Source organism: Podarcis vaucheri, assembly GCF_965113315.1.
Source record: "Podarcis vaucheri genome assembly, chromosome: 7".
NCBI lineage: Eukaryota > Metazoa > Chordata > Lepidosauria > Squamata > Lacertidae > Podarcis > Podarcis vaucheri.
The window spans coordinates 70,447,713-70,474,384 of record NC_138765.1 but is presented as its reverse complement, the minus strand read 5'-3'; the positions used below and the strand labels follow the sequence as shown (position 1 = coordinate 70,474,384).

General features: G+C 41.4%; 1 protein-coding gene across 1 annotated transcript; it reads left to right on the top strand.

Annotated features, from left to right (window-relative positions):
- Positions 1-5,050: 5,050 nt before the first annotated feature.
- On the top strand, positions 5,051-10,528 carry LOC309536258 (arylacetamide deacetylase-like 3). The gene is made up of 4 exons (XM_082230293.1): positions 5,051-5,340; positions 6,282-6,498; positions 8,805-8,868; positions 9,522-10,528. Exons 1-4 carry the CDS (start codon positions 5,164-5,166, stop codon positions 10,294-10,296), a joined length of 1,233 nt encoding a protein of 410 aa, XP_082086419.1. The 5' UTR covers positions 5,051-5,163; the 3' UTR covers positions 10,297-10,528.
- Positions 10,529-26,672: the final 16,144 nt, after the last annotated feature.

The following is a 26,672-nucleotide window of genomic DNA, read 5'->3' as shown; positions in this document are numbered from 1 at the left end:
CGCTGTGCCACCAGAGCACGATTTCTGTTCTCATCCTGAAGCAAAGTTCTTAACCAGAGGTACTGTTTCCGGGTTAGCGGAGTCTTTAACCTGAAGCGTATGTAACCAGAGGTACCACACTGTATATTTAATTAATAATTATAACAGTTATAATAATAACAGTTTATAGATTTAAGTTATTCATATACTGCTTAATCCAACATGCATAATGAAATGAGTAAAATCAATGAATTCACTTGATGATGATGCGATGAAGATATTATCACATTCAACAAGGGCTTCCTTTCAGCCTATAGAAGGACACAAATAGAGAGAAATAAATTATTCACACAAAGCCATATTTTGTTTGCATCATGGTTTCTTCAGGAAAGCAAATATGGTCTCATAGCCAAGCAACGAGGCTGGAAACCCTGGGCGGGTAGAGAACTGAAGGTAAGTGTGGAAAAATGAGAAGGATTCACTCATCCCTGCCTTGTGACTACTGGGAGTTGCAGTCTCACAGCATGTATGGCAGTGGTAGGCAAGCTAAGGCCCATGGGCCGGATGCGGCCCAATCGCATTCTCAATCCGGCCCGTTGACGGTCTGGGAATCAGCACGTTCTTACATGAGTAGAATGTGTCCATTTATTTAAATTCCCATTTATTGGGAATCTGCTTTTTTCCATTATATTATTCATTATTTCCTTTAGTGAGAGGACTTAATTTGACTTAATTTCTTATAATATTTTATTGGTATGCCACCAGGCCCTGGGGCCTTCCCATTCTTTCCTTGCTTAATTGCATCTATAATCTTTTCTTCTGATACTGGTTTTTCTAGTTGTTCTCTTCTTTCTTGGGAAATTGCCCTCAGTTTATGTTTTCTTATCTTCTCCTCATTTTCTTTCTTATATAGTTCTTTGTAAAATTTAAGGAAAACGTTCCTTATTTCTTTGGGATTATCTAGCATTTCATTATTGTCTTTTATTGTATTTATGATCTTCTGTCCTTGTTTTTTCTTTAGTTGCCAAGCTAACCATTTTCCAGTTTTGTTTGCTGATTCAAAATTTTGCTGTTTTAGTAGTTTAATTTACCATTCCACCTCCTGATTTATAATCATAGATAGTTTCATTTGCAGCAATTTACTTGCTTGTTTTACTTTGGGGTCCTCTGGTTTCCTAACCATCTGGTTTTCTGTATCTTTTATTTTATTTAATATTTCTACTTTATTATTTCCCCTTTCCCTATTTTGGATACAATTCAGTTGCAGGAAGAATCCTCCATAACAGCTTTACTTGCATCCCAGACTACATTTATGTCTGTACCTTTATTTAGGTTTAATTCAAAGTATGTACTTAGATATTTTTTAATTCTTTCTAATATTTCTGTATTGTCTAACAATTCGTCATTTATTCTCCACTTCCTAGCTGTTGGATCTTTAGTCTTCCGTTCCATTGCAGTAACATTATGATCTGATAATGTCTTTGGTAAAATTTCAGCTTTCACCACTCTTGTAGTTGGTTCTTTTGATATCCAAATTTGATGTATCCGGCTCCACCTTTGTTTTGGTTCTGAGTAATATGTGAATTGTTTTGTTAATGGTGTTTTTTTTTTTTTTAGTCTCCTTATATCCATTAATTTAATTATTCTCTGTTAAGGATATAAAAGAATTCGCTAATTTCCCCTGGTCCAATTTCATTCTTCTTATTGCTCTATCCAGTTCAGTGGAGATTACCTCATTGAAGTCTCCCAACAATATAGTATTATAGTCTATGTAGTCAATATTTCCTCTAATGTATTTCCTCTATGTAATCAATATTTCCTGTAATTTTTTGTAACGGTCTGCTTTATTTTCATTTTGGCGCATATATCCCGACTATGATTATTTTTTCTCCTTCTATTTGTACTTGTATTCCTACTATTCTTCCTTCATTATCTTTAAATATTTGTTGTGTACTATATTTATTTTTGACATATATAACAACTCCTCTCTTCTTTTGCACATCTGAGGAAATGAATTCATTCCCCAATTTTTTATTCTTTAAAACTCTATTGTGTTTCCATGTTACGTGTATTTCTTGTAAACAGATTATGTCTATGTTTTTTTTAAAATAACTCATATTCAATTTTTTTGCTTTGTTTTTCGTGCCTTTAACATTCCATGATATAATTTTAATTGTCATTTTGATTTATTTAATTAAATACAATTTTATTTTATTATTTATACTTAAATATCTGCCTCTTCTCCCTCTTGTTCTTGTTTATCCTCTTCACTTTCCTGTTCCCCTCCCTCCATCTTCCCCAACTCCTTATATCTTCTCCCAAATTTCTGCATTTCTTGTACTGTCTTAATTTTAATTTTTTTGACTTTAGAATAAAATGACACACTTTCTGAACACTCCCATTGGAACTTTTAGCTCCCCCCCCATTCTTTGTAAACATTTCTCTTGCATAAAAAATGATTGGGAATATCCTTAAACACCACTATTGTTTTCCTATCTATAATCAATTGTTTTTCTCGGTTCTTCCTCAGAATAGTATTCCTCACCAAGGTGACTTTATTCTGAAAACATTAGTCACCATGTAGTCTAGCAATTTCTGTGATAAGTCTTTCCCTCACATTCTCCCCATCTTTCTCTGGAAGTCTGCGAGATTACAAGTTCTGTGCTTTTTGGTTCATTTCAAGAAAGGCTAGATTGTCTAATGTATTTCCTTGTGTTTTTGAAAGTTCTTCTATTTGCCCTTTCATTCTTTCCCCTTCTTTTTTTATTTTCCCTCATTTCTTTTTGCATTTTTCCCGATTGTTCCTCTACTGTTTGTAGTTTTACTTTCAATTCCTTCATTTGTCCTGATAAAACTGAAGCCACTTCCAATAACTTTTCCCCAATATTTTTTTCACTTTCCTTTACTTCTCTCTTGATTTCTCTTATTTCTGCCAATATTTCTGCAAAATCTCCCTCCTCTTCTATCTCAGCTTTTGATGTCCTTCTCTCTCCTGGCGTTGTTATTTTTGCTGTCTTACTCATGTTTCTTTAATTAATAATTCCCCCCCCCAATATCTATCAGAATGCATTCCATTTATATCAACACCTTGCGTTTCCCCAGACTTCAGTCCCCCTCCTATTCAGTTCACAATGTTAACGGAAAAATCCGAGGGCTCCCTTGGACAAAAGCAAAGACACCAACCAGGATTACTTTGAGCAAGACAGCAGCATGTGGGCTTGGCCTTTATTGATCTGTTGCAACAGGGTGCTCCCCTCACCTGCAGGAGAGAGGAGGGACCCAGAAAAATGGTGTGCAAGGCCTTTTAAAGACTTTTGAAATTCCCACCCTGTAGATCAAGACCACCCCTAGAAACATCATACATACATCACAGAAGGGGTGTAACCTAAGACTAGCGCTCAGATACATTACACCTACATTACAGAAAAGGCGGTCTAAGGCGGTCTAAGGCGGTCTAATCATTTGTTCAGTTTAGGAATCAAAATGGTTCCAGGTTGGCCTTCCTGTGCTGATCTATGTATATGTTTGGTTGGTACACTTATGAACATTACCATATATCTAAGACCATAAAATTCCTATCACAACAATCAGCTCCGTCGTTCTACACAGCATCACATAGTCACAAACAATAGGAGAGAAGAAGTAGCAGTTCTAATTCCTCCTCTGTTGCCACGTAGGGAAGGTTGCAAAATGTTTCAAATCGCTCAAGTCCCATACTTGTAAAGGTTGAGAAGTAAAGTGCAAACAACGTCTCTAAGCTCTCTCCAATCCAAAACCTCCAGTAACGTCCAGTAGGCATGTTGTTACAATGTTGTTACAGTATTACAATGGGTCTTTACGTTCGATGGTGTTTCCAACCTGGTATTCCCAAAAGCGCCTTAACGGTACATACAAAGTTCTGAGTGTCATGTGACAAAGACACATGAGAGCAGAAGCAGCAAAGCAGGCTGGGAAGTGCTGGGACTGCACAATCATTTGGGCCTACTAAAGTTATTCAGGCCTAACTGCTAACTGTTGAGTCACTCCGACATGTGACTTAGTAACCAGATTTTCTTTGTGCTCTCTGTAAGATGTGAGAGTCTTTCTGCATCAGCTATGAACAGAGTCTGTATGTAATCTCAGTCAAACTGTTTGGAACCATGTTGCTTATGAAGAAGTTTATTTTAATTCAGTAAAGCTTTTTATTCTTTAAAACTCTGCATTATTAATGTATGCTGCGCGTCACTGAGTTCCTCACAAATGTACCGAGTTTCACGGGTATTTGAAACATTGTCCTATATCTCCCAATTAAATTTATTTGTTTAGCTTTATTTTGTCTCTTTAGCCCTTCTAGGAGCTGAGACTCTTTTCCTTCTTGTTACTCAGCAGACGTTCTTTTTAAAACGCTGACTCACGCATACCGATTTTATCCCTTGCGTCATTTTCTCCACCAGCGTCAGGAAGGATTTCCTTGGCTCCCAAATTGTTATAACTCTCCCCCGTACCTCCTTATTATTTTGCTTCTGTTCTGCTTTTTCTTTTGTTTTGGGATGCGGGTGTTTAATCCTCAGCCTTGGAATGCTTTACCGCTTCACCTTTCGGAGCCTGTGGCATCGCTTTGCAGCTCAGAATGGATCCTAGCATTCGTATCTTCAATCCTGCCTCCTTGCCAAACCCTGACAGGTCCGCTGTGCACACAGGAGAGACACCTCTGAACACAGCCAGCCCCCCAGCCCCAAGGATTTAACTCTTTGGGTTATGAGGTTCACTGTTTCCCTAGCGTAACCTCTTTTTGACTCTCAAAGCTCAGGATCTCTCCAGAGAGTTGAGCCTGCGCTCCTTCAAATGGCGACGGTAAAACTCCCACCATTCCTGACTATTGGGTGAAGCTGTGTGGGGATGTTTTGAACTTAGGTCAACAAACACCTGGGGTATGTAAAACAGAAGAGCTTTACATGGAGCTGGATGGTTCGGTAACTGGACTTGAAATTCCTGAATAGGGTACCACTAATTGTGCCAACCTGACCCATGAAATTGTTCTTGGCGTTCTGATGGATATCACATGGAAGTCTGTGTTCTAATTGTGAAATAGTTCATCAACCAACCTACAACTGGCTGTGTATAGATACCACTGGTGGAGTTAAACAGCCGCAAATGCTGACAGTTTAGGCTCAGTGTTTGCGTCTCACTCTCTGGAACGGAGAAATGGAGCTTCTTCAGAGCCTGCTGCTGGCGTTGATTGGAGTTATAGGGATTCCTTCCCTGTCTCTCCTCTCCTGGGCAATTTACTATGATCTTTCCAGGAGTGAAATTCCACCTGGATTTGACAGTCCATTAAAGCTTCGAGCTCTTCACTGTCTTGCCATAATGGCATTCACTGCGGTAAGTTGGGGACTGAATGAGCCTTTAGTTGAGCCAGCAGGTCCTTCTTATGTTCTTATGGGAAAGGTGATTAAGAAATGTATTCAGTTACAGATAGGTAGCCGTGTTGGTCTGCCATAGTCAAAATAAAAAAATTCCTTCTAGTAGCACCTTAAAGACCAACTAAGTTAGTTCTTGGTATGAGCTTTCGTGTGCATGCACACAAAAGCTCATACCAAGAACTAACTTAGTTGGTCTTTAAGGTGCTACTGGAAGGAATTTTTTTATTAAGAAATGTGTTATTATTATTAGAGTTAATAATACTTATCTGTAGGCACCAGGCAAAAACATTTCTATATCTTTTAAAGGTGTTATTGGTTTGCTTTGTTCTTTCATTGTGTATTTTGGGTTTTTATCTTGCATTTTTTTGCTGTGAACCACCATGAGATACTTTCATGAAGGGCAGTATATTTATTTAATTAAAATAAATAAATAACAGTTTATATATTTAAGTAATTCATATACTGCTTAATCCAACATGCATAATGAAATCAGTAAAATCAATGAATTCACTTGACGATGCGATGAAGATATTATCACATTCAACAAGGGCTTCCTTTCAGCCTATAGAAGGACACACATAGAGAGAAAAAGCCATATTTTCTTTACGTCATGGTTTCTTCAGGAAAGCACATATTGCCTCATAGGCAAGCAAGGAGATTGTGGACTGTTTCTCCAAAGCTTAGCTTGTTTCCCAGCTTCTTTCGCCTCTGTACCTTGGCGGGTGTTTAGGTTGGGGTGACCAATTCTAAGCTGACCAATTGAAATTAATCGACTTGGCTAACATGGGCTCATTCATTTCCATGGGTCTACTTTAAATAGGACTTATTTGGATACCACCCACTGTGAATAGCTTGCAAATGTGGGCACTATTTTCATGAGACTTTTCCTTTGCCCAACAGGGGAAGTGTCTTGAACTGCTGGGTGTCTGCAGACAGGTTGCCGTTATCCGCTTCCTCATGAATTTCTGGAATCCAAGAGCGGATCCCAGCCTCTCTGCCAAAGATCTGCTTTTCGACGGGGTTCCTGTGAGGGTTTATCAGCCCAAAACACCATCTGCTGGCCCAAGGAAAGGATTTGTCTTCTTTCATGGAGGTGCTGGGATGATTGGAAGCATCGGTAAGAGATTAAAGCTGTGAACCTATGAACACTTACCTAGAGGCAAGCCCCACTGAACTCAAGTAAGCCCATGTAGAATCCTAGAAATGGTGTGAAACCTCTATTGTCAAACCTCCAGTCAAAGAGAGCTCGCCACCTCCCAAGGGAGGCGGTTCCCTGTCGAACAACTCTTACCATCAGAAAGGTGTTTCTAATGCTTAGTTGGAATCTGCTTTCTGGGTAGAAGGGCTTCAGATATCATTGGAAGAGAGGTTTACAGGGCTGAAATACAAGAGTGTTGGTGGAAGTTCCTGAAGAGACAAGGGGCACATGTGTGCTTTGGATTTGCATATGTTAATTTATAGAAATGGACCCTCTTGTTGTCATGGCTTCCCAGATCCGACATCTCTAGTTGCCAATGGTCAGGGTTCTGGGGAGCTGCACTCCAGCAAGCAGCCCTGGGGGAGGGACAGATGCCCCCCACTGCTGATACTGACTCATTCTTTTCATAAAATTCATATAACACTTGATTTCATAGAACCTCAAAGAGGTTCACAAACATGTATCTAATAGGTTGCTATTCCTGATTGCTCTGCTTACCAACCCAGCCGCTATCCCACCCCCAGGCACCCCCTCATTTGCACCCGACCAAATCCCACACTCACCCACCACACCCACATGTGCTAATTTATCTGTATACACAGGTCAACTTTCCGAAACCCGTAACCCAAAACTGGACCTACGCCAGTCTCACAAAACCAATCACAATTTTACGAGTTGGCAAATAGCAGTGCCACTTTCAGAAACACAAAACAACAAACTTGTCATCAGAGTTCCCCATATCTCTTGCCATCACGCCCGAGATTTCCCCATGCAGGTGAGCAAAGTGCTGTTGTAGACAGGCTCTCTTTGTGGGCTTCCTGCTGACATCTGGTTGGGCTGGGCTGGCTGGGCCTTTGGCCTAATCCAGAATGGCTCTTTCCTATCCCTCAAGGATAACGATATGAGTGGTTGAGAGAACTGGACTCGCACCAGGTTTCATCTCAGAAGACCAATTGCAATATAATATGTTGGCAATTAACAAGTCCCATTCAGTAGCCTTCCATTGCAACAGCCTATGATGTAGGAACTGTGGGAGGAAGGTAGGCTAGGATTAAGTGACACATGAAGAAATTGGGAGTCAGGAGACTGGTGACACAACCTCTTGCAAGAGCTTGCTATTGCTACAGACATTCATATTTGGGGGAATGGGGGCACCTGTGCCCCTCCAAGATCTTGCTTCCTTGAATACAACTCCCATGCTCCCTCACTTCAACAGCTAGGCAGATTTCTTCTAAGGTGGAGATTTGGGAGGTTCTTATAACAAGTTTGTTTTTCCTATGTCTTAAGATTGAAATAGGTTTGCATATATGAATACAAACAATAACATCTTAATTCAATGAAAGCTTGCAACTCATGGATCTGTGTGTAATGATCTCAGGCAGGCAAACAGCTCTGATAAGAATTTATGAGCCTCTGGAAGATTTATGTACGTTTGTTTACAGTTCAAAATTACAGAGTATGGCAAACGCCTGTCATTCTCTGATACGAAGTGCTCAGTCTGAGTTTCCGTTTCTCAGACAGCACAAAGGGAAACAAGATATGATCCTTCCCCTTTCCCCCTTACTTAGCATTTTCACCTTCCACTCCAACCTGCTGCGAGTAGAATTTGGGCATCCTCCCCCCTGGCTGTCCAGCGAAGATTCCTCTGAGAGCTCTACTCTAGTATCCTCTTCCAGGAGATCTCCCCCCCCCCCCACATCCTGAAGCCGCAAACTCCCTGCCTTTGTTACTCTTCCGGCTTCCTAAGACTGAGAAGGAAGGGGGGATAAGTAAACCCACCCTTGCCTTGCCTGAGGCTGCGATCTCTCATTCTCAGAGTCAGCCTCATTCTCAGAATCAGACCACTCCCAAGCGTCTGACCCTGCTGGATCCCCGACACCATGCCCCATATCTCTTAAGTTGAAGATTTGTTGGTGTCTGGGGGAGGGGGGTGGGAGGTTGTAATTTTGTTCAATTTGTTTTTATATGTGAACCTATTTAATTTGCAGTTTGGGAAGCAATTTGTGAACCCAAAGTCAGTCTCTGACGCTTACAACGCAGCTCTCTAGGAATGGGATGTTCACAATGCATAAAAAGAGCTTATGTCAGTGAATATCGCATGTACCAATATTGTATGAACGGGAAGATTACTTTGCAAAACAGCTGTTGTGAAACAGCTTCCTTTCGTTAGGTATATCTTCCACATAATTGCTTCCCAATTTTGAATTTCCCTCCCAACTTGCTAGCATTCTACGAAGATGTCTGCAGCAAGATTGCCAAGGAGACTGATTCAGTGGTTGTGTCTGTTGGGTAAGTAAACACAACCCCATGGCCTTTTGTAGGGAAAGAGTGTAGGGGCCCAGCATGCTGCTGTATTTCAGGCTGGCATCCCTGGCCATATTCCCTGCAGGAGAAAAAGGCTCCCCACGAAAGCTGTCAACGTTCCACTCTGTGATTGAAAATCAGAGCTTCATGTGCTTAAGACATGAACACACTCGCTTCCGTTGGGGGGGGGCACTGTGAACTGGGCATAAGGCCTTGCACAGTACCGCTAACCAGGGCCTCCAGATCAGCCTCAACTTGGAGACCACCCAACCCAGATCCAGCCTGGAATCAATCCGGGAGTGGGGCTAATGTGCAGTTAGGGCTTTTAAATATATAATCAGGAAGAGACTGGGAAACGCCCCCTGCATCTAAACAGGAGGAGGAGGGAAAGTTGCAAGTGGCAAATGGTCTTCCACCAGCTGGATCCAATCCTGCACGGTTCTGCTTCCCCAGCGTTCCCTACACTCTTTTGCTGGCTGGTAAAGTCAGTTTTTTAAGGGCATAAGCCAGCTGACTGTCACCTGCATTGTATCTGCTATAACTGATCCAACAGGCTCTTCTTGTAATTCTAGGTGATCATGAAAGCGTTTGGAAAAGGTTCTGGAAGCTTACCTCTTTAATTCTGTTTTATTCTGCAGCTACCGCCTGTCTCCTGAGCATCTTCCTCCCGCTCAGTACAAGGACTGCCTTGCTGCTACCATACACTTAATTCAAAATGCAGTTTCCCATGGGGTGGATCCTTCCAAGATCATCGTTGGTGGGGACAGTGCAGGGGGCAATTATGCTACTGTTGTTGCCCAGAAACTGGTGGAGAGATCAGACCTTCCAAAACTACGGGCTCAAGTGCTCATCTATGGGAAATTCCAGGTTATAGACTTCAACCTGCCTTCCTATCAGCAGAACAGCTCAATGCCCCCCTTGTTCCGGGAAGATGTTGCTTACCTTTTCATGAAGTATATTGGAAAAGACACTTCTTTGGCAGGCCAACTCCTGAAGGGCTCTCACGTGCCAGATTCAATGAGACTGAAATATGGGAAGTGGGTGAGTTCAGACAACCTCCCAGAGAGATTTAAGGTGAGAGGCTACAAACAAGTCCCACTTGCTCCTTATGAACCTGAAGTCTATAGGCAATTGCGAGAGCTATTGGAACCTGATATTTCTTGCCTCTTTGCTGAGGACTCTGTCATCCAGAAGCTTCCTGAAACCCTAATTGTGAGCTGCGAGTACGACGTAGCACGAGATGATGTACCGCTGTACAAGAAACGTCTGGAGGACAATGGAGTGAAAGTTAGTTGGTTCCATGTTGAGAACGGGTTTCATGGGATGATAAACTTCTTCAAAGGATTCATCTTTGCATTCCCTGCTGCAGTTGAATTAATGGACAGCATTGTAGACTTTGTCAAAAACGTATGAGAGGAAATATCTTGAATTTGTGAGTCATTAATAAAGGGGGTACAATCTGCCAACTTCAGCTTCTGATTGTTTCTGATTTTTCCAATCTTCTTTTCAGTTCTCCACGATTCTGTAGAAATATGTGGTTCTTTGGGGCAGCGGGGAATACTCATGAACATTCACCAGCACTTTAGTGTGAAATTTCACCAAGAAACATGTTTACTTCATATGGATTACAAACAATTTGCTCTAATATATGTTATTTCTATATTATATTCACTAATATATGCATTTTATGGACATTTCCTCTTCCATTTTCCTTTTAGTACACATTCGTTGGCTGGAGATCTGCACTGCTAATGCTGTTCTAGGCTGAATCAACAGAATTATAGTGTCCGGATCAAAAGAAATAATAGTTCCACTCCATTTTGCCTTGACCAGGAGAACTGTGTCCAGTTCTGGGGACTACAATTTAATTAAGATAATTGATAAGCTGGAATTTGCGCAGAGGAAGGATATCGGGCTGATCAAGGGTCTGGAAACCAAGGTGGCAGCAAACACTACAAAAAACTCAGTAGAGGCAATTAAAATAGGATCTATGATTTGATCAACTTTCGAAGATTCCTCTGTTTAAAAGTATATCAAAGGAAAACGTATTGGTTCACATATTTTATTGATTCTGTCATTTGTATTGATGTAAACCTCCACAAATGAATTTTGTATAGCTAACTATTTAGCTCTGTCTATTACACAGAAAATGTAACATCGTTGGGGCCCAATTAACTTTTAAGGAAGAGAATTCCAAAGAAGTGGCAACGTGAGTGCTCCAAGCACACAGTCCCACCATGTTTTATTGGAGGGATGTATGGCATCATCAACACATCTTTATCCAAAGTACAAAGTGACCAGGGTTGATGGGAGTGGGAAGAGCTGTCTTCTCAGATACCCTGTCCAGAACTATCCTATAAAGGACAGTGTATCTCCCCACTTTGTGGAATCAAGGTCTTGGAAGACATAACACCTATATCTTTGAATCTGTTTCAACTGCCATTCTTAATTTAGATGCAATAGAGTGATGGAGATGGGTATCATCCTCCTGTGGATGATCCCTCACAGCATCTCTCCTGATAACAATTCCCAGCAGCTTCATAAAGATGTCTAATGGCATGGGGAACAATAGATAGGTGTCACCCACATGTAGATGATACCTCATTGCCATCTCTCCTGATAACAACTCCCACCAGCTTAATAGGGATGTTCATATAACACGGAGCACCAACTTCCAGTTCCTAAGCCACCAAGCAGTGTCCTCACAGAAAGAGATGGTCTACTGCTGGGAAGTTTTTGCCTCTGCACATGAGTCTGGGAATGTTCTGATCAGTTCCCATTGAGTTCATGAAACAGTATACCCTGACCTGTTCTTAATGCATTGCTGACCACATCTACGGAACGTGATTGTTGTATTCTTTCATGTTATGATCAATCATTAGTACTAATTGTTTTAGTCTTGCTATATCAATCATTAGTTAAGGAGGTTTTCATGCCTGTCCAATTCCGTGTTCCCTGTGTTCCCTTTCCCAGCCTTTCTTCTATTGGTGATTAATGCCTATATGTAATCTTTGCTTTGTACTTGTGTTAACCAATCAGCAACCAGCACATACGTGGCAATGCTTGTAATATTCAATAAAAGAGACTCCTCAAGACTTGATTGAGAGAGGCCTCCCAGATGACACCTACATACTCGTCTGTCGTTCATTTTCAACCCAACAGTCTGCAACAGAAATGTGTGACTGTGGCTCGTCTCCTGTTTGTCACGATACCTGATAAGGTTTTCTGATTGCCTTATCCTGCCAGTCTAGGCCATTCTTTTGAGATGGTAAATATCTTTGTTCTTGAGTCCAGTTCACAAGCCTACCCTATTCATACCTAAAATATGACCCTTTCTGCAGAGGAAATATTTGGGGCCATTACAAGTCACAATGTCTTCAGGATTGATCTCCTGTACTGTTTATGTCATGTGGTTTATGTACTTAATGTAACTTGTGCACTTATGAACATTCATTTTATTTATGACACTTTAGAATTCTTATAACAATTGCCATGATGTCTGCACTCTGCTTCCACGGTTGGAATGTTTCTCAATATCAGCCACTGAAAAGGAAACTGCTCTTGTTTCTGGGTCCTGTTTCTGGGTAGTGAACTAGCTGCGCCATGACCCTGCTCCAGCAGGCGCTTCTTAAGTTCTTGTGCCCCCCAGAATATTTCTGAAATGACTCTAAAAACATAAGAGATTAGATTCACCTTCCTAGTTCTTATATGTGGTAATTATATTTTGCAGTGTGTGTTGAATTAGTCGCCTATTCCACTGTATAATATTTGCCTCAGTAAGGGTGGGTAGTCTGGATTTTTTTTAAAAAAATCTCCTCTATCCATCCTAAAAAATTCCTTCCATTTTTCAATCTGCCTTTAAAAATTGTTTCTGAGAGAATAAGATTAAGAGAACACAGCCATCAAGAGCTCAGAAGTTTAACTTCCATTTCTGAGGTACAAAATTGTCACTGAAGGAGCTTCTCCACCCCCATCGTTCCCTTATTGCGAGAAGCGAAGTTAGAGGTAACCAGGAAGAGGGCCTTCTCGGTAGTGGCACCCTCCCTGCGGAACTCTCTCCCTTCAGATGTCAAGTAAATGAACAACTATCTGACTTTTTGAAAGCATATGAAGGCAGCCCTGTATCAGAAAGTTTTTAAATGTTTGATGTTTTATATATGCTGTAAGTTGCCCAGAGTGGCTGGGGAAACCAGCAAGATGGGCAAGGTATATTAATATATGACTATGAATATTAATATTAATATATTAGTATATTAATATTAGTATTAATTTGCAACTCTGCTTCTGGTTTTTGGATTTCCAGGTTCTCGTTCTGGGTTTTGGGTTCTGGGCATGTACCCCTTTCTCTGTGGTAATTATATTTAGAGAGAGAGAGAGAGAGAGAGAGAGAGAGAGAGAGAGAGAGAGAGAGAGAAAGGAAGAGCATAAGATTCTTTGTGACAGCATTAACTGGTTGCATAGTAGAGTGGTACCTCGGGTTACATACACTTCAGGTTACATACGCTTCAGGTTACAGACTCTGCTAACCCAGAAATAGTACCTTGGCCTAAGAACTTTGCTTCAGGATAAGAACAGAAATCATGGTGCTTCAGGTTAAGAACAGTTTCAGGTTAAGAACAGACCTCCAGAACGAATTAAGTACTTAACCTGAGGTACCACTGTATTTTGGATCCACCATTCCCACAATATGGGTGTATCCTGAGTTTTTTAAATAGCCTCCCAAGTACGGTAACTCTGGATTACACTTCACATGGTGGACCTGCAGATTAGGTAAGACTATAAAAGCACTCCTGCAGGATCAGATAAAAAGCCTCTCCCAGGAACAAGATGAATTCAGCCACCTACTTTAGTGGAACAATGTGTGTTGAACGTGGGTGCATGTAGACAGAGCGGCACTTGTTGTGCAACCCACTGTCTTCTAAATAAATAAAAGATAAATAAATAAATAAATACTGTTTTAATTTATTTTCATGGTACAGAACATCAGTTTTGAGAAAACAGTTGTCTACAACAGTAAACAACAAATAACTTGTCCTGATAAAATTACAGGTTGATTAATTTTGTTAAAGTTTCATTTGATTACTCTTAGGAGATCACACCACATTTACCCATGAGCTCTGGGCAGATTCCTGCCACAATCTGAGCAATTTATGTATTCAATAAACATTTGCCATATGTTATAAAAGGAATATGGGTTGTGTTTGCCTTTTGCCGCTCTCGCCTGGCATGTTAGTTTCTCAGCCAGTGCTATACCAGTGAACCCTGTTTCCCACAGCAGCAAAACAGCTGCCTTTGTGAAGCCTCTGGGCAAGTGCTAGGATAGAATTTATATGTCGCAATTCCTTTTGTAAAGGAAATTGCAAACAGGTTGCTGTAGCTCAATGAGCAACATGTCCTCATCCTCCTTTTACCTTATGTAAAATCACAATGCTTGCTTTTCTTTGCTGCTGTCACGAGAGGTCAGAAAGGAAATGTTGATTAAACCCAGGGCTTTTTATTCTTCTTTTTTTCCTTTTTGCAGTCATTGCTCACCTGAGCTCAGCTCTGGCACCTGTTAGGTGGGCACCACTGCCATTCTAAAATAACAAGGGAGAAGTTCGTGATGAGCTCTGGCACCCCCTTTTCCTAGAAAAATACCATTGATTAAACCCACATTAAATCCTAACTTTCTGATTTAAAGCACCAAACATTTTAAATCAGAAGGAACATGGAATTTTAAGAAAGTGCTGTAGGTGCCAGTCACAAAATGAATGCCATGGAGGCATAGCCAAATAACAATAACAGTTTACCACATTTAAATGAACAGAAAATATAGAGTTGTATCCCATACCTTCCAACATTGCTCAGTTGAAAACAAAGGCTTTCTATTCTACAACAGTATCACCGCCTGAGCATTTCCTCCTGGTAAAGTACAAAAGTCATTGCGTGGACAGGTGGAGTCCCCCAAACCCTGGGCGGCCCCTGTGTGGAATAATGACTCAAGACAATGTGCTATGGAATTAAAATTGGCCGCAACTTTATTATATTTCAGATGTGGGTAGACCTTGGCTCAGCCATTGGGCGTTTATCCCTCTCAGTCCCCCGCTGGGCATCTGGGGAACATCAGGGTTATCCAGTGGGGGGGGGGGGAGATGGGCTGGCTCTGGAGAACATATGTTCAAGCAGAGAGAGCCCACCCCCGTTACGCCACTGTTGCAGGGGACAACAATGAAGACCTCTAGGCATACAGTCAAAGCCTCCTCTCAAAAAAACCCTTTAATGGGAAATCCTGGTATTGCCGCCACAAAGAGGAAGGGGGTATGGGTCACCGCTGCACGCCCCCCTCATTCAGGGAAGATAGATTAAAGGATTCTGCCCAAGGCCTGATACCGCCAAAGTTGTGACGGGAAAAGCAAACCTGCCAACGCAGGGGAATTCCTTTCCGGCCCTTCAACAGCGACCCTGACGTAGCAGGGCCCGTTGCAGGGAATGGTTTTCTAGGCTTCCATATGCCCTTCTTCCCTCCACAGCCTGTCCAAGCTTTTCACAAAAGGTTTCCACAATTTAACAGGAGACAGAAATAAAATCTAGGCATTTGCTCATTAATTTTCCCAGACAAGTTGCACCATAAACTAGCCTTTCCAGGGGATATGTGCCTGGAAACTTAGAGTACAAACATGATAACAGAGTAAAGGCTTGCCTCCCCCTATGGCTATTAATCTCGCAACATAGTGTGTCTCATAATGGCGGATCCCGATTAAAAACTGCGTTGCAGGAGAGCCTTTTATTTTCTTCCCAGATATTTCAACAAACAAAGGCTTTAGTTGATATTTTTATTTCCACACAGTTTATTTTCCAATCTCGCTTGCTCTAGGTCATTTTGACGGTTCTTCGGGGGGGGGGGGTTGTTAGGTAATATCGTAATAAGAAAAGGAAAGGTCCCCCCCTTTCCATTCCATTTCAACATACCGGCATAGATGTTATTCTTTGATGTTATCTTCTTTCCAGTCCACTCCATCGCTCTTAACTTCTTAGTGGCAGATTTAATTAGCAGCTAAAGTACCCTTTTCTTCTCTCGAAGCATGTGCGATGATTCTTATTTCCAGTTTTTTATCTTAAAAAACGCAACTTGGGTTGCACTTGGAGACAGCGTCCGGGAGATCCGAACTCGCTCAAGGGCTTTCCATCCAGTGCCCTCACCCCCTCCTTCTTTCGAACTCGGGGGTGATTTATGGGCAACCGTGGACGAAGCTGCATCTCCCCTTACACTGGGGAGAAAAACGAGAGGCTGATTTACTTCCATATCAGCCCCTTAATTACCTCGAGTGAGCTGGAGGGATGGTATTGTCGGCCATCTTCCAAGGCTCCCCTAGCGGAGCCCCTCATAAATGAATGTTTTCTAATATCTATTCAAGTTGGCACAACTGTTATATGCATATTAGAATGTGGTTTTATTGAAGGATTATATATGCAGAACCAACATCTGCTTGACATCTTCAACCAAAGTGATCAAGTCACTAATCCTAAAGACACTTTGTATAAATAAATCACATAATTAATAAAGGGGGCATTAGTCCACTTCACATATTAGAACGTAAGGCTGCAGTCACATGAGGAACCAGGAACAGCAATTGTTTTCTGTAATATCTGAACATGATAAAAACTCTATATGACCATTTTCTACCCGTTCACCAACACACATTTACTTTCAGTGAAATCATTTGATCTAAATGACACCTGCTATCTGGAAGGCTAACCCCAAGGCACAATATTTTTGGCAGGTGGTAAATGAATTGAATAAATCCACCCACATGTAGATGATCCCTCACCCTATCTCTCCTGACAACTCCCAGCAGCTTGATTTTGTTGTTGTTTAGTCGTTTAGTCGTGTCCGACTCTTCGTGACCCCATGGACCAGAACATGCCAGGCACTTATGTCTACCACTGCCTCCCACAGTTTGGTCAAACTCATGCTGGTAGCTTCAAGAACACTGTCCAACCATCTCGTCCTCTGTCGTCTCCTTCTCCTTGTGCCCTCCATCTTTCCCAAAATCAGGGTCTTTTCCAGGGAGTCTTCTCTTCTCATGAGGTGGCCAAAGTATTAGAGCCTCAGCTTCATGATCTGTCCTTCCAGTGAGCACTCAGGTCTGATTTCCTTAAGAATGGATGAGTTTGATCTTCTTGCAGTCCATGGGACTCTCAAGAGTCTCCTCCAGTACCATAATTCAAAAGCATCAATTCTTTGGCGATCAGCCTTCTTTATGGTCCAGCTCTCACTTCCATACATCACTACTGGGAAAACCATGGCTTTAATAGAGCAGCTTGATAGAGATGTTTAAATAGCATGAAACACCAAATTCCAGTTTCAGCAATTGTAAACAATTGTGTCATAAATCTCTATATGGCACATTCTTATCCATTCATCAACAAGCATTTATCTCCAATGAAATCATGTTATCTAAACAACACCCGCTACCTGGAAGGCTAACCCCAAGGCGCAATATTGTTGACAGGTGGCAAATGAATTGAATACATAAATTATTTTTTAAGCAGTTATTTTTCCAATCTTCATCCAAATATTTGTTATACAGTTGCCAATAATCTGTAAATAGCTCAATGGAACAAAATGAGAGTGCGCTATCTCATACATCCTGATGACTCACGTTGCTTCAGTTGTTTGTGTGGTACCACAATACTACTACTACTACTAATTTACTACTTATACCCCGCCCATCTGGCTAGGTTCACCCAGCCACTCTGGGCAGCTTCCAACAGAATATTAAAATACAATAGTCTATTAAACATTAAAAGCTTCCCTAAACAGGGCTGCCTTCAGATGTCTTCTAAAAGTCTGGTACTGTATTTGTTTTTCTCTTTGACATCACAAACGTGCGAAAACATTGCAAATCCATAGACTGTATTGGAGACTGTCTATCTTCTGCTATTACACTGAGAAACATTTTTTGCCCTGTCAAGTGAATAACATAGGTTTAACCTGGTTAAAGGTAAAGGGACACCTGACCATTAGGTTCAGTCGTGTCCGAATCTGGGGTTGTGGTGCTTTATTGGCCAAGGGAGCCGGCGTTTGTCTGCAGACAGCTTCCGGCTCATGTAGCCAGCATGACTAAGCCTCTTCTGCCAAACCAGAGCAGTGCATGGAAATGCCGTTTACCTTCCCGCCAGAGCGGTACTTATTTTTCTACTTGTACTTTGAGGTGCTTTCGAACTGCTTGGTTGGCAGGAGCTGGGTCCGAGCAACGGGAGCTCACCTTGTCGCGGGGATTCAAACCTCCGACCTTCTGATCAGCAAGTCCTAGGCTCTGTGGTTTAACCCACAGCGCCACCCGCGTCCACCTCCTGTAATTAGCCATTTAGTCATTAAGTAAATTAAATGGATGAAACCATTCATTAGGATCACAACTTGTATGTCATAATTACCCTTCACAATGCCAGTTAGGGCACTTATGCCTTCAGCACATTTGCAGTCTGACCCAGCTTTCTGCTCCAGAATGATGCACAGTATTAAAAACAGGTTATTGTTCTTGTTGCTTTTTAAAAAATAGCTTTTATTAAGTTTTCAATTTTACATCTTAAAGGAAACATTTTACATACTGTTAAATATCCAACGACTTCCCTCCTTCTCTTTCCTTGGTTCGTTTTATGAATCTTTCATTCCTGCATATTTTGCTACAACCATATTAGTCGACTCTCCACTTTTACATCACTCCAACATTACACTGTTGATTTTATCTTAATACTGCCAGCATTTCCAGCTATGTATAGTTATTTTCCATATACTCAGTAAATATTTTCCACTCTTCTTTGAATATATGTTCTTATTGCTCTCTTATTCTATATGTTAAACCTGCAAGTGTTGCATATTCTTCCATCTTAAGTTGCCAGTCCTCTTTGCCTGGGACCTCCCTCACTTTCCATTTTGAGGCTAACAAAACTCCAGGTCGCTGTTGTTGCATACATAAATAAATTTTGTTGACACTTAGAAATTTCAGTCTGGATTATTCCCAACAAAAATGGACTCTGGTCTTTTTGGGAATGTTATTTTACCACGGAGGATGCCCTTCCCAAGCCTCCTGAGCTTTTGAGGGCAGTGGAGCTACCAAGAGAGCCCCCTTTGCCCACCTTAGCACCTGAAAGGGCCTGTAGGGAATTGTAGAGTTGGAAGGGACCATGAGGGTAATCTAGTTCAACCCCCTGCCATGCAGGAACCATTCACCCAACATGGGGCTTCAACCCACCACAGCATTTGATATTTTCATTCACATATGTTCATTCGAAATAAGATGGGGTGTGTACTCTTTTTCATTACTGTTTGTATTACAGTTTATAATTTTTGTAAAGTGATATGTCATGCAGGTCATCGTCTGTAAAGTTTTATTTTCAGTTTATGAAACAATTCTGTATTTTCCCACCATGCTGATGAAGATCTACAAAACAGCAGTCAATATCCGGAATCTCTGTTCAGTGTTGGACATTATATTTGCTGAATACAAAAAGCTTCACAGCTTATCTTTCATCGTACAAAGTTTGGTACCTCACTTCATTTAAAGATTTTCAGAGACTTTGAGACTAGCCCACAACTTAAGCCAAGCACAACTGGGATTTTTAGTAGCAATTTACAATGAAGACTAGAGGCCATCATGAAGCAACACAAAGAAGGCATCATCAACAGCTGGGATGCATGACAAATAGAGATACAAGATTAAGGGAAATTGAAATATGTTCAGTATGTTATCATAACCCAAAGCTTAACTCACAGAGGGAAACTCCCATTAATCACACACCACATAGCAAAGATAGACAAGCATTTGCTTTTGATCTAAACAACTTCAGGCAACACCTAGCTGGGGGAGTTAGTTATGTGGTGCAGCCCATAATGGCCAGCTTAACCAGGTAGGGCACAGGGGCTTAAGTGACAACCCTCGCTTGAGGGAGCAGTTTTGAGCTCTAGGCTCTGGTAGGGTCCTAGAGCCTTCCCTTCATCTTTCCAAACCTGGGAAAGCGCTTACAAGGCTTTGAGAAGGACCAGGAGGATTCTAGGATCATGCTACTCTGGAGGTAAGGTCACTTCCACTTCAGAGGAACTCAGCAAGTCAACATGCTCTTAGCTGCTTTTCTTTGGGGTGGTTGGGTGGCTGGCTCAGTTTTAGAGCTGTATGTTTTGGGGAAGAAAGTGTCTAACATGCCTCACTTTCCTGAGTTTGGGAAAGAGGCAGAAGGTCTCTAGGTCCCTGTCAGAGCCTCATGGTTTGGGTATCTGCTGTGCAGCAATGCCAAATCCCTGGTGCAATCCTCTGCTGCTATGTAAAGTGGCTCTAAACGCATTACCCAAGGGCGTTGTAAAATGCCAAGGGCAATCAATCCCAACAAAGCTTGATCTCCACTTTTGATCAGCGCATCATACTCAGAACTGTGTTAGTTTCTGTTTGCCACTGAGCAGCTGCTTAGAGTCACAGGACTCTTTTTACATTCCAGAGACCTTCCAGGCTGTTGGAAGTCTCACGGAGGCAGGAGATGGATGTGATGTTTACTGGTTGCCTGTTTCCTTTGTTCCTTTGTTTCAGCTGCTCTCTGCTTTCATAGAGAGAGGTTGTCTGTTCTGTCTGCGTTACCTAGAAATAAAACTGTACACTACACTATATAGAAGTGTGCTAGGCAAACTAAATTTCATTGCCAGATGTTCAAGACCGGACATTGCAGTTAGCTGTAATTTGCTAAGCAGGCAAGTCAACAATCCTACTGTTAAGGATTGGAAAGTTCTGAAATGCATAGCACACTATTTGAAAGGCACTATGCATTACAGACTGAGATTTAACAATCAGAAGTCTGGTGGTCTTGAGATATTTGCTGATGCGAGTTTTGGAAGTGACACTACAGACAGGAAAAGCACGTCTGGAGTTTGCTACATGTACAACCAGGGTCTGTTTGATTGGTTGTGCAAGAAGCAAACAACAGTTAGCTTAAGTACTTGTGAAGCTGAACTGAATGCACTGTCTTGTGGATTATGAATGGTTGTTACAATTGTGTAAAGACATGAGAATTCCTGTAAAGTGTCCAATCCAGGTTTATCAGGATAATAAAGCATGTTTGGCTTTGCTGACTTCTGAGGGATGTAAGCAAAGCACGAAGCACTTGCAATTGAAGCTGCAACATGCTAGAGAATGTGTTCAGAAAGAACTCGAAACAGTGTCCTACATGCCAGGTAATGAAATTCCTGCTGATTTATTGTCCAAGGTTGTTCCGAAGGATCAACACTGTACCTATGTACAGACATTGGGTTTGTACTGAGATTGTACTGACACGCTGCCCAGTAGTGTTCACAGAAAGGGGGAGGATGTTAGTTTCTGTTTGCCACTGAGCAGCTGCTTAGAGTCACAGGACTCTGTTTACATTCCAGAGACCTTCCAGGCTGTTGGAAGTCTCACGGAGGCAGAAGACAGATGTGATGTTTACTGGTTTCCTGTTTCCTTTGTTCCTTTGTTTCAGTTGCTCTCTGCTTTCATAGAGAGAGGTTGTCTTTTCTGTCTGCATAGCTTAGAAATAAAACTCTTTGCAATGTAGCCATAAATCTCATCACTTCCCTGTACTGGATTCTCTGGTGAATGAGAACGTGCCTTGGAGCCTCATCAAAGGCTCGAGGTCATTAATTATTTGTCGGGAGGGCGATTCCGGAGACTTGCCCGGAAGATGAGCTTTAGCAGCTTGGCTGAGTGGAGATTCCGACAAACAGTGTGCACCTTAATTAGTTTTATCATATTTTCAATATTTTGTTGGAAGCTGCCCAGCCAGATTTTGGGGAAATAAATAAATAAATAAATAAAATTATTACTTGCAGTCACACTTCCTTTGTTACCATAACAGCCCATAATTACGTGGCATTAATTCACAAAGAAGCTGGCCTGGCTATTCCAACAATTGAATTCTTGCTGGATCCAGCAATTAGAAGGGGGCTCAGGAATGCAGCCAAGCTCTGCTCCCAATCACAATGATATATTAAAAGTCAAGTTCAAATCCAAAACAGGGGTTGTATTCAATGTTAGTGCTACTGTGAGGAGACCCATTGAAGTTAACGGACATGACTTGCATAGCTTCTTTGATTTTAGGGTGCATTGATTTCAGGGTCTATTCTGGGTGTAACTTAATTGGACACAACTCACAGACTGGGGTAAGAATGAGGTGTTAGGCTAATTGTTGGAAAGCTGTGCAGTAGGACTACGTTTCAGTGCAAGTTAGACTGAAGGCATGGTAGGAAGACATTTTGACTCTGGGGAGCAGTTCAGATGGAATGTGTAATGCCTACAGCAAGTAATTGCTTAGACAGAGAAATGATGGTGCAATTGGATAAACTAATTATAAAGAGCAGGAATCAGGGTAGAAATGATACTTGGAAATCAAAACACCTTACAACACCGAACTCTGTTGTGTAACTGAACATCTGCTTAAGCTCATCTGCAAAAAGAACATTCAGTTCATTTGGACTTCTCAAGGAAGAAGATCGATCTCTAACCAACCTGGTGGTGTTAATTTCTTATGAAATCTGAAGAACAAATTTCCTTCCTGGTATCTGCGAACCTGCCAGATTCCTGTTGCTCGTGTTTATTTCACAGGCTTTTTTTGTGTGGTAAATTGATTGGGCTTTAAACCCGGAGACAATGAAAGATTGAACCAAGAACACACAGGGATCAATTTTTTATTTAATATTGTGGGGATTGGGGGGCAATTGCCTAGCCCCTTTTAATCTGAAAGGGATTAAGCAGAGTTTAGCATTGCAGCTTTTGCCACCACCCTGTGTGTGTGTCAAAATGTTTTAGGAGGTGCAACCCCACTATCCCAATAAATCAATCAATAAAAGCAGGACCCTTCATGGTGGATGACACTCTGCCCCAAAGTCTCTCCAAATTTTCCATCCTTTTTTGTCAACAACAACAAAAAAAATTTGGTGGAGTGAAGCAGCACCAATTTCTCCAGTGGGGAGGAACAATTGCCCATTTTTTCCATATCATTTAGCATCGAGTCATTTCTCAGGTTCAGTGCTAGCTGTGGCAGTAGCACAACTCTCCCCCAAATTCACCAACAATGGCATAGGGTAGGTCCTGAAAACAAATATTGTGGGTGTCAGCAGGCTAAAGAGGTGCAATCAAATGATGCAGTGAAAAAAGGCAGAATATGCAACAAGGTGTGTGTGTGTGTGTGTGTGTGTGTGTGTGTGTGTGTGTGTGTGTTTGGGCTTCTTCACTGCAACAGTCATCTAGGCAGTGTAAAAAACACAACCCCCCCTCTGGAATAGTGTGTTTAAGATAACATAAGATAACACCCTGGTTACAACTTGCAATACACTCTGAAATCAGCTCTCTTCTGCTATCTGAGTTTGGACGTGAGTCTTAATGGACTTAGAAGTGATGGCAACTCTTCAAGTGACAGCTAGAATCTGCATTATTAAAGTGTGATGGATCCTTTTCATCAGCTATTGGAATGAAAGGATTGGAGATAACATTGCCCCATGACCCATTTTAAACTCTCTTTCCTCTGTATCTCTCTCTCTTCCTCTCCAAATTTTCCACCTATTGTTAAAATGACAGAAGGGAAGGTTATCCTTAGCAAAGACTTGTTTTTTGCTGTCTGATGCAGAGAATATCTAAATATTCAGAATATCTAAATTTCTTGATAAGGCTCTACATATCCATGCTATTAAACATAAAGGGGGACATGAAAAATGATTTATTCTTTAACAGTTATGGAGCAGAAATGTAAATCTCTATTATTTATTATTATCTTTATCTTTATCATTTTCATGTGTAAAATGGCTGTCTGCTAAAACTTGACTTGACAAACACACACACATATTTCCCCCTTTCTCTTGTGCTCACTTTTCTTTCTCCCTCCCCTCTCATCTTTCTGTGATGTCTTCTCTTATGTACCCTAACTTGCTTATTACTGTTATTGCTATTGGTTTTATTTCAATTCACCTCTACTAATTTCCTTCATGTATGTCATACCCTCCAACTGTCCCTAAAATGCTGGGATCACCCCAAAAACCCTCTTGCTATCACGGCTTCCAGCGATGTCACAAAGAGTCCTGAATTCCTAAGTCAGAGTGGTTCAACACGAAGCCCCTTGCTAAGTTCCAAAGTCCTGAAAATCTTGTAGCCAATTAAAACTCTATTTATCCAGAGTTGTCACTAATTATTTGTTTACCACCTTTACATCACAACTTTATTCCAAGGAGCTCAAGGTGATGTGCATGGCTCTCCCTTTCCACATGAGATAGATTAGGCAGAGAGAGAGATTTGTTTGGACTGCTGATAATACGGCAGGTTATGGAAGGACTTTCATTTTCCTAGTATATCTGTATATCTGCCACTCCCCTGGTGTGCTGCCTGATGTGGTCATTTGACTCTGCTTACTAATGATATGGCCAGCCCTCCCACAGGGTGCTTCTGAGCATGTGCAAACTGTGATTTAGCGCTTCTGCGCATGCGCGACTGCAGAAACCCGAAAAAATGCAACCTGAAGCGTCTGTAACCCGAGGTATTTGCATTAGCTACAGCCACCGAGCAATGCAGAAAATTTAAACTCAAATAAGGAATTTACAGGGACCTACAACAACAACAAAAACATACCACAGAATAAGACTGAGCAGTAAATTTAAATTGCAGTGATAACATGCAGGGGCGCTGACTCCCCCCCCCCATTATTCATTTTCCGAGCACAATTCAAAGTGCTGGTGTTGACCTTTAAAGCCCTAAATGGCTTCGGCCCAGTATACCTGAAGGAGCATCTCCACCCCCATCGTTCTGCCCGGATGCTGAGGTCCAGTGCCGAGGACCTTCTGGTGGTTCCCTCATTGCGAGAAGCAAAGCTACAGGGAACCATGCAGAGGGCCTTCTCAGTAGTGGCGCCCACCCTGTGGAACGCCCTCTCATCAGATGTCAAAGCGATAAATAACTACCTGACATTCAGAAGACATCTTAAGGCAGCCCTGTTCAGGGAAGTTTTTAATCTGCGATATTTTAGTGTATTTTTGGTTTCTATGGAAGCCGCCCAGCTAGAAGCCGCCCTGGAGAATATTAAAAACCCCCTCTGGAATAGTGTATTTAAGATAACATAAGATAACACCCTGGTTACAACTTGCAATACACTCTGAAATCAGCTCTCTTCTGCTATCTGAGTTTGGACGTGAGTCTTAATGGACTTAGAAGTGATGGCAACTCTTCAAGTGACAGCTAGAAACCGACCATTCTCAATTTTACCCATGGACTGCCATCTGTCCAGATTTTAATTTGTTCTGAACTAATTTTAAGATGTATTTTAATTAATTGATTGCCTGTTTTATGTTCTTATGTTCTTTGCATACTGTATTAGTTTTATGATGTTAGCCGCCCTGAGCCGAGCTCCGGCCGGAGAGGGCAAGGTACATATAAAATTATTATTATTTTTTATTATTATTATTATTATTATTATTATTATTATTATTATTATTATACAGTGGTTCTCCCATCAATTTTAATACTCCTTAGCCCAAGGTATACCTTCCACCATATACTGATTTGTGGACTAGCAGGAGTCCAAATTAGACAACTCAACTTTCAGGGACCCTCTAGAACTGAGATGTGCCTCAGCTCTCTCTCCCTTCTGCAAATCCTCAGCCAAAAAATGGGAAGGACACTTTCCCCCAGAAACCTCCATGACCCCCCAAATAGTTCAGAACACTGAAATCAGAATCAAAGCCCATTTCCAATAACTCACACCAACTGTTTCTATAGCAGCAGAATTTATTTAAGATAGGAAGAAACAGGAAAGATTCTGTAACCCAATGCAAAATATATAATTTATTTTAAAATCAGTCAAATTAGAGGTTCAGGAACATTTGAATCACAGCACCAGAACACAATAAAATAAGGAAGATTTTACTAGCTATTATGATACACTTTCCTAATAAACTTCAACCCACTCCTGAAGTGAGATTGGCTTGGTGCATCACTGCCTGAAAAACCCAGCAGAAGCAGATTTGTAGGAGAACTGAGTGGACAAAAACACACACACCAAGTTAGAGAATGTTTTATACATTTCCCTGAGACACAACTCTCAATGGCCCTAACCCTTTCAAGAGCACAAGAGGCTAGAAGGAACAGAGATAACATCAGAGAACTGCTGACATGTTGGTATGTGGAATGGTATGAAAGGGGGGGGGAGAGACTTTATTTTATTTTTATGTGAATAACCCTCCCCCTTAAAAACCATCTCGGTGATCAATTTGCAAGTGGGAGAGAAAATGAACTGTGTGGGGAAAATAATATGTTTGTGAAAGATTTGGAAAGAAGTGAGTCTCTCTCGGTGACGCAGCAAGAAATGTTTCGATGTGCAGGCAGACCTTGGCTGTAGGATGGATGGTCTAGGGAGGAAGAGCTGGAATCAGGCTGGAATTGTAAATCTGAAAGGGCTGTTATCCTCCTGGAAAGACTAATTATGATGCAGCGGGTCTGGAAAGTAAACGAGCGGACCTTTAGATTGTATTTCATCGGAAAGACAAGATGGCGTGTTTGCTCGAGCGAAAACGTAGACTGTTGGATTTCTGTTAGAGATATACGAGAGAGCATTACAAAGCCCACACAGAGACTGTTCCTTTCAATCCACTTGTGGAGAAAACTTGGAGGTGACTGAAAAGGAAAATGAGTAATGACAAAGATGAGAAGATGGGACTGAAAACATCATTGTAAACAGGAAAGCAGCAGGAATATGGATGACTGGATTCCTGACAATCGAGAAGCATGGGTACCCCTCACACAAAAAAA

Excerpts from the sequence above, each read along its gene's own strand:
- LOC309536258 (XM_082230293.1), top strand. The coding sequence starts at position 5,164 with ATGGAGCTTCTTCAGAGCCTGCTGCTGGCGTTGATTGGAGTTATAGGG. Across the intron at positions 5,341-6,281 it reads CCATAATGGCATTCACTGCG|GGGAAGTGTCTTGAACTGCT; the intron begins GTAAGTTGGGGA and ends TTTGCCCAACAG. Across the intron at positions 8,869-9,521 it reads TCAGTGGTTGTGTCTGTTGG|CTACCGCCTGTCTCCTGAGC; the intron begins GTAAGTAAACAC and ends TTTATTCTGCAG.